The sequence below is a fragment of the Lactuca saligna genome, chromosome 6 (assembly GCF_052625555.1).
Source record: "Lactuca saligna cultivar CGN05327 chromosome 6, ASM5262555v1, whole genome shotgun sequence".
In the NCBI taxonomy this organism is placed as follows: domain Eukaryota; kingdom Viridiplantae; phylum Streptophyta; class Magnoliopsida; order Asterales; family Asteraceae; genus Lactuca; species Lactuca saligna.
In genome coordinates this window covers 18,013,423-18,021,400 of record NC_136422.1, presented here as the reverse complement: position 1 = coordinate 18,021,400, position 7,978 = coordinate 18,013,423, and the positions used below count along the sequence as shown (strand labels likewise).

The 7,978-nt window shown below is 32.5% G+C and overlaps 2 protein-coding genes across 3 annotated transcripts; one reads left to right on the top strand and one right to left on the bottom strand.

Moving 5' to 3' along the window:
• The first annotated feature begins 1,243 nt into the window (after nucleotides 1-1,243).
• On the top strand, nucleotides 1,244-5,274 carry PSD1 (phosphatidylserine decarboxylase 1). The gene is made up of 13 exons (XM_078959960.1): nucleotides 1,244-1,475; nucleotides 1,974-2,102; nucleotides 2,191-2,285; nucleotides 2,380-2,433; nucleotides 2,526-2,591; nucleotides 3,057-3,117; nucleotides 3,227-3,336; nucleotides 3,400-3,653; nucleotides 3,794-3,903; nucleotides 4,084-4,151; nucleotides 4,434-4,511; nucleotides 4,597-4,710; nucleotides 4,799-5,274. The coding sequence occupies exons 2-13, from the start codon at nucleotides 1,976-1,978 to the stop codon at nucleotides 4,943-4,945; spliced, it is 1,284 nt and encodes a 427-aa protein (XP_078816086.1). The 5' UTR covers nucleotides 1,244-1,475; nucleotides 1,974-1,975; the 3' UTR covers nucleotides 4,946-5,274.
• A 153-nt stretch (nucleotides 5,275-5,427) lies between these two features.
• LOC145000699 (uncharacterized) lies at nucleotides 5,428-6,483 on the bottom strand. 2 transcript variants are annotated; one of them, XM_078959962.1, is made up of 3 exons: nucleotides 6,328-6,483; nucleotides 6,010-6,165; nucleotides 5,428-5,732 (listed from the first exon to the last, which is right to left on the bottom strand). In XM_078959962.1, exons 1-2 carry the CDS (start codon nucleotides 6,331-6,333, stop codon nucleotides 6,010-6,012), a joined length of 162 nt encoding a protein of 53 aa, XP_078816088.1. In that variant the 5' UTR covers nucleotides 6,334-6,483; the 3' UTR covers nucleotides 5,428-5,732. The 2 variants fall into 2 exon arrangements, with proteins under 2 accessions (XP_078816088.1, XP_078816087.1); XM_078959961.1 differs by having other exon boundaries at nucleotides 6,014-6,165.
• Between the last annotated feature and the right edge of the window lie 1,495 nt (nucleotides 6,484-7,978).

Here is a 7,978-nt window from a genome sequence, read left to right as displayed (position 1 = left end):
TCTAAAAACACCCTTTGTTGAAACCATAACCCTAGATTGAGCCTTGTGAGCAAAAAGAAGGTGTTTTTAAGTGCTTTGGAGTATTCTTGGTACATCTTAGAGAAGAAGGAACTCATTGGAGAAGAGTTGGTTGCATTGGAACTTGTAGATCCAGACTTTGTTCACCTTGTTCTTTTCTTCTAAAGGTATAAAGTCTGAATCAAAATGATTGTACCGATTTGTCCCTCCATCTTTCCACTCCATCTTCTAATTTTTCATGTTGGAGTTGAGTTTTAATTGGTTGTGTCGTTAAACGGAATGAACCATGAGACACAAGAGCAACAATGTAACATTGTGTCGTTAAACGGAAAGAACCATGAGATAAAAGAGCCACAATACAGTACTCCTACTGCCATGTGGGAAAGTCCAACCGATAATGAATCTCTGTACAATGCTAATGAATGCTGCCCACAACCTCAAACCACTAGTGAACTTTTTCCACCTTGACAAAACCACCCCATCCCCGCCATCAATAAGATCACATTTGATGAAAGTACCCTTACAAACCTAAGACCAGACGACTAAAAGGAGTAACAAACGGGACACGACCAAACAAATTGTTTTGATATACAAGCGGTCAAATTGGATATTCTCTTTCTCTAAGAGCGGTCTCTCCCCGTCACTTTGTAAGAAAATTACATTGTTATAATGGACTCCAAAGTAAGCACTGGAAAATTGAAGTCGGGGAAATTTGATACATTCATAAATTGAACTGAACCCAAGACCACTAGAAAGTTTGTTAAGCTACAAATCAAGGATGAATAATGAGTGTAACGGTGGCTAAATCTCGTTGACAATTTGATTGTAAAAACTAGCGGTTTCATAGAAGCGAGATTGGATAGATCTTGAATGGGACACGGGAGAAGATTGCGTTAAGAGAATGTACACCGAGTTTAAAGACGGTTGCAAGCCATCACGTGAGTCGAGGCCGCTATGTAGATTGAGGTATTTGACTTATTCCGTTGGAAACACTGCTCATGGAGGTATTTCGCCGGAAAAAGTCATAGAAGGAGACATGGGTGGATGTTTATGAGGACAAATGCCACGCTGCACTTCTAATTAAAATAATCAAAAAGATCGGAAACAAGTTTGACCATCTTTTCGTAATTAAATCTTAAAATACAATGATTTTGTAATTATTTTTTAAAAGTATTATACCTTTGCACAAAATTCATGGATAAAATCATAAAATTGAAAAAAAGAAATTACAAACTTCCGGCGCAAAAATGAAAATTCTGACTTTTCTTGCATAAGAATCCAAACGTCCAAAACTTTGGCGCCACCCCTTAAAAAAATTACTCCTTGTACTTACGATTACAACATCGCCTCTCGCTATCTGCTCCTCACTTCGACTATCCCCGCTCGCCGTCGCCTCCCTTGTGAAACCACCGGCCGGAGACATTCCATAGACACAACTCCGTCGCACCCAACCACAGGTTCCATTTTTCTTCCTTCTTTTCTGCGTTCTTTCTTCTTTTTTCTGCTTTCTTTGAAATCGCCAATTGATGTTGTTGGTCGATTTCTTTTTAATCCAAGAGGTTTACTTCTCCTGTTAGTTCCTTCTTCACATACGAAATCTCTGTAGTATTTTTTTAATATCAACTGTCAAGCTCAAGTTTTTCCTGTGATTATTCTCTTTTTTTCTGCTTTCTTTGTAATATTTTTCCTGGAGCTCTGTCAGGTGATTTCTTACGTCCATTGATAGTTGATTTGCTATTTGTTAGTTGCTACTATTTTGCTGCATATTTTCTGCTACTGATTTGGTAATTGTGTTTGATGTTCAAATGTATGAAATCTGATGAATATAGTGTTCTGTAATAAATGGGAATGTGTTTGCAGGCAAGCTGTTTGATGAAATGCCAGTGAGGGATAGAACTTTCTTATGCATGTTTTCACTTATCAATCATAATATACATGTTTTAATGTTTAACCAGCGATGTTTGGTCGTAAAACAAGCTTCAATTGTGGGCGTAGATTCTCGATAGACTTAATACTTAAGGGAAAATCTCGATTCCGTAGGATAGATTCCATTAATGGCGACAGTAGCAGCAGTGGGTCTAAAGGTAAATAGATTTGTAGTGTTGCTCATTTGGATCTTATCAATTTTAGAGGAAAATAGCATGATTGATTGCTGAGGCTGAGGGTTGACAGGTAAAGGTAATCCTTTTCTGGTGCCCGGTGCAACTGTTGCAACTATAGCCATGCTTGGAGCTCTTCATGCTAGACGAATGTATAGTGATAAAAAGGTATGTAATGCACACTCCACAACACTCATCTTTAAGTCAATAAAATAATGCTGGAGTTTTTTAAAAGAAAAACTTTTATCTTAAAATTATCCAGATTGAAGAGGCTAGAGAGAGTGGCATTGAACCCGAGCTCCAACCTGATGTAAAAGTATTGAATTCTGTCTTTCATCTTTTGTCATATTTTGAGCCATTTTAACTTGTTATTGCTTAATACCTGATTTTCTTGCTTGATAATTGTAGGCTAAATTCCTGAATATGTTACCTCTACGCTCCATTTCAAGGTTTTGGGGTCATTTGTGTGGCAAGGTGAGAATCATCCAAACGCAAAAGATTAGTTATGTTATTGAGTTGGTAATTTGGTAAAAGTAAATAATTTCATTAGAGATGATGTGTACTTACTTACACAAAGTTTCTTTAGACTGAATAAATCTATAACTACCAACAAGTCTGTTGCCACTTTACCTTTTCTTTTGAAAAGAGAGAACATGTACTTCTTTTTTTTAGTATATTGTTAGCCAGTCATATGAATGGTGTTCAAAATGTAATTTTCATCAAGCTTCACCAGTAATGTCTATATTTAATATAAAGGAAATACTTTGACCCTTCAAGTTGAATGTATGTTAACTGTTAAGTCCCTTGGCTTCTGTTATCCATGAAAAACAAACAATATACAACTAGAGAAATTGTAGTTGAGAGGTACAAAATATGGTCTTGTATTCTGGTGTTTGATTGAGAAACAAGTGGTTGTGATGTTTGTTTGTTTCCAAACAGGAACTTCCAGTTTGGGTGCGTCCATATGCTCATAGAGCTTGGGCTCGTGCATTTCATTCAAGTATGTTACTTGTTGAACCCAAAAATTATTATTATTATTATTATTATTATTATTACACTAGTGTGAACGTGAATCTGAATGTGATTTGTTGTTGTTGTATGTTACTTAGATTTGGAAGAGGTGGGGCTGCCTTTAAAGGAATACGCATCACTTAAAGATTTTGCTATTCGCAGACTGAAAGATGGTGCTAGGCCAATCAATTCTGACCCACACACTCTGGTAGGCTTCATATTTATATATTTATATTTATAATTTACATGTTTATGTAACATGTAAGTGTAGATGAGTCCTGTTGATGGCACTGTGTTAAGAGTTGGAGAGCTGAAAGAAGGGGTTATGATTGAGCAAGTTAAAGGCTTCTCCTATTCTGTATCTTCCCTCTTAGGTGCACGCGCCTTACTCCCTCTTATGGCATCACCTGCCCATGAAGATACAAGCTGCCAACAAGAAAAGAAGCTCAACAGCAGCAGCAACAAATCATGGTGGAGAATTTCATTAGCTTCACCAAAACTTAGGGAGGAGCATTCTTCACCCCCGTAATTTCATACCACCTCTCTTACTCGCTTCATATCATATAAATTATAATTAACATTTTTTCTTCTTACAAGTTACTAATATTATTATATACTATTTATTTAGTAAGGAATTTTACTTTTTCTTTTAATGTTGATTGCAGCAGTCCAATGAAAGGTCTCTTTTATTGTGTTATTTACCTGACGCCAGGAAACTACCATCGAATTCACTCACCGGTTGATTGGAATGTAGTTGTTCGCCGCCATTTTTCTGGTAAACATCATTGTTTGATTACTTTTTTTTTTAAAGAAAAAAAATTCATTATTCTAGACAAGTATATACCTCTCCTATTACCTGTTTTAACTATATAGAAGAATATTGCATGAAAAAAAAACTCAACAATCCAAGTAAATCATGTGCAATAATAATAAGTTTATGTTAACTTTTTTGCAGGTCGGCTCTACCCTGTTAATTCACGTGCTATCAGGACAATAAAAAATCTTTATGTTGAGAATGAAAGGGTAATTCTAAACTTCCTTCTCTATGTAAAAAATCTTTATGTTGACAAAATCACAAACCAAGTGTGGGGGTTGTTAATAACTTACTTACACCCAGGTAGTAAAACAACATTTAGAAAAAAAAAATCAAAAATCTAGAGCTTGGTGCTTTAATCCTAGAGATAAATAAACCCAAGAAACAATAACTACAAATAGTCTACTAGTGTCATATCACATGATGTTTCACTTTCTTCAGTTTGAAAAAGTATTTGGTCTTTAGAGGATTGATATTTTCCATGTTAGCAGGTTGTCCTAGAAGGTAGATGGCAAGAAGGTTATATGGCAATGGCTGCAGTTGGTGCAACAAATATTGGCTCCATTGAGGTTGCGTTTAACTTTATGTGTCTTATTTATTTCCCTTGAAATCTCCCAAAAGTAATAGTAAATACTAAATAGAAATGTATTGCAGCTTTTCATTGAACCTGGTTTAAGAACAAACCTACCAAGAAAGAAGTTGGTCCAATCAGAGGCCCCTCAAGAGCGGGTGTATGAACCTCAAGTGATGCTCAAGAAAGGAGATGAGGTTAGATTCTTTCATGGAAGCGAACACAAATCGGTTTTAAGAATAGAAAGACAAAAGTTTCTTACAAAATCTTATCTTGTGTTTGCAGGTAGGTGCGTTTAACATGGGATCAACAGTGGTGCTAGTTTTCCAAGCACCCACAACTTCACCATCATCAGAATTCAGTTTCTGTGTTGAAAAAGGCGATAAGATACAAATGGGAGAAGCTCTAGGACGTTGGCATCAACAGCTGTAATTATTGATGCTGGTGTTTATATGGATTTCATTGCTATTCTTATTATTATTATTATTGATGGCTGGGAAACGACTATTTTTGAAGAGATGAGGACTGAAAAAGCTAACCAGATGCCCTTTGACCCTTGCTACTTATCAAGTCTTTAATTTTTTTTTTCCTTTTTGTTTTACTGAACCCATAATTAGGTCCTGGTCAAACAATAGGAATGATAGAACTACAAACTCTCTTTGTAGTGAATTTTTTTGTTGGGGTGTTGACATTTCATCTTTTCACACACGTGTAGACATGTCTTTCTTAAGGATTCAATGATCATATGATATAACATCAAATCCTAACTGTATCGTTATGGCAAAAAAGATGACATTTCAGTGTGTGTAATTGTGTATCATGAGTCATATTTGTTTGATAGGTGGAGAAATGGAATAGGAAAATGTGAATCAAACTAACAAATGCAAGTCCTGATACCAAAATACACCAAGTCATACAACCGTAACTTGTAATTCAATCAAATAATAAACTGGATTTTTCATGTTGTCATGGAGGAGAGTTAAAGTGCCTATGGATATCTCAATTAGAATACTAGTCACATGGGTAAATAATTCCAATAACACCACACAACACCACACCACACCCACAACACAAGTATGTAATTTCTAAATCAGAGTTTTGAGCTTAAAGCATTTACATTCCTTCATATGAGGTCACAGTATATGAATATCTCTCCTCTTTCAGTCAAACTACAAACCAAATTCAACTCCATCTCTTTCTCTATATCAAAACTTTGTTCCTGAAACAATAACCACATTCTCATTTTAGTATGGTCCCTCATTTCACACACTGACTTTACGTTCAATTTCAACCATCAAATTATAACTGGAACAGAATGCTATACCCTAAGCACTTCCATCTAAAATAGGGCAAAATCTGCTTAAATCTAAAAACTGGAATTGCGAAATGTAAAACTAAGAGGTTGATGATTACAATAATGCCAGGAATTTATTTATTAACTAATAACACATATTGATCTATAAACTAAAAATGAGAAGTAAAAAAGGGAAGCACACCTACGTCTGTTTAGCAAAAGACGAAGAAGACGGGACACGTTTGTTGCGAAACATCATATAACCAAGAGGCAAAACGACGCCGATCATCATGATTGCAGATCCGATCAAGTATCTCACTGGACTTGGTGGTTCCACCTCCAACAGGAACCTCTTAATCTGTAACAAAATCGAGAATTATATTTAAATCCAGACCTAACAAATTGGATTCAACAGTAAGATCAGATAACACTAGTTCAGTAGAAATTTTTTTAGTTTGTGTGTAGAGACTGGAGTGTAACCCTAGATCTACTTACAGGTGAATTGGGAGAGATGACTTACAGGCATGGTTTGGCTGGGTTGGGTTGGAGATGATCGATGGCAGAGAATTCACGAATTATGAGATGAAATAATTTCCCACCTACTTCTAAATCAGATTCTGGCCTTCCTAATCCTGCAACATTTGCAAAACATTTACACGAATGATAATGTATTAATGTGGTTGATGCATTTATTTATTTATTTATAACTCAGGCCGTTTTATATTTGATTTTGTAACGATTTTAGTTGATAATCAATTAAAAAGGGAAGTGATTCGTACATAATATTTTTTTTTTTTCATACACAACAATTTGTGCATTAAAGTGTTGTATTGTACAACTCTATAATGCATAAATTGTTATGTATGGTAAAAAATTATTGTGTACGAATCACTTCCCTATTAAAAATGTCAAAATCATGAGACATTTTTATTGAGAAATTAACTGTACAATGTATTAAACTTATTATAGTTTAGAGATTAAATATATTCCTATTTTTTTCCTTATAAATCTTCCCACCAAATTAAATAATAACATATGCCATATTAGTATACTAAAATATCATTAAATAAACATTAAATATTACATACTAGACAAATGCGAGTGCGTTGCGCAGAAACACCTATATAGTTGAAATCTTTACAAATATATGAATTTTTAAATATAACAATAACGTTGTTGTTAAATTTGATATAATAATTTATATATACTAAATTGATATAGTATATTGATTATTTTAAATCATATGATAATATATACATTTATTATAACTTCATAATCTTAATGTCTTGAATGACTTCTATCCACGAGTTATACATGAATAAAATTAAATATAATATATGATTTGATGTTATTTATAGTTGTTTTTATTGTTAATTATTTTTTTTAAATTTATTTGCTTAATTTTTTAATTTCTATCATTATAATTATTTAAAACACCCAACGTTGTTTTTTTTATTTTAAATCTAACAATATAATCATTTATATAGAGTTGTTTTTAACTATTGCTATTGTAAGTTATTTTAAACTACTTGGTTGGAAACTTTTAACGATTATAAAAATATATTTAAGAAATATTTTAGTTAAATTGAGATTACAATTTAGTTTTTGCTTTTATCACTAGAATTTATCACTTTTAATTATTTACAAAATATTATTTAGTTTTTTTAAATGAAATTGAAATTTATATTTGAGTTGACATTGTAATGCACAGAAACATCTATATAGTTGAAGTTTTTACAAATATATATATATATATTTAAAATATAACATTAACGTTGTTGTTAAATTTAATATAATAATTTGTATATTAATTTGATATAATATATTGATTATTTTGAATTATATGATAATATATAAATCTATTATGACGTCATAATCTCAATCGTTTGAATAACTTCTACTCGCGAGTTACACATCAATAAAATTAAATATTATATGTGGTTTAATATTATTTATAGTTATTATTTTTAACTAATTTTTTAAAATTTATTTGCTTAATGTTTTAATTTCTATCATTATAATTATTTAAAACATCAAACATTATTTTTTAATTTTAAAGGTAACAATATAATCATTTATATAAAATTATTTTAAGCTACTTATTTGATAATTTTTAACGATTATATAAATATATTTAGGAAATATTTTAGTTCAACTGATATTACAATTTA

Coding starts and splice junctions, on each gene's coding strand:
- PSD1 (XM_078959960.1), top strand. CDS start 1,976: ATGTTTGGTCGTAAAACAAGCTTCAATTGTGGGCGTAGATTCTCGATA. Junction 3,337..3,399: donor ATTCTGACCCACACACTCTG/GTAGGCTTCATA, acceptor ATGTAAGTGTAG/ATGAGTCCTGTTGATGGCAC. Junction 4,512..4,596: donor CAAATATTGGCTCCATTGAG/GTTGCGTTTAAC, acceptor AATGTATTGCAG/CTTTTCATTGAACCTGGTTT.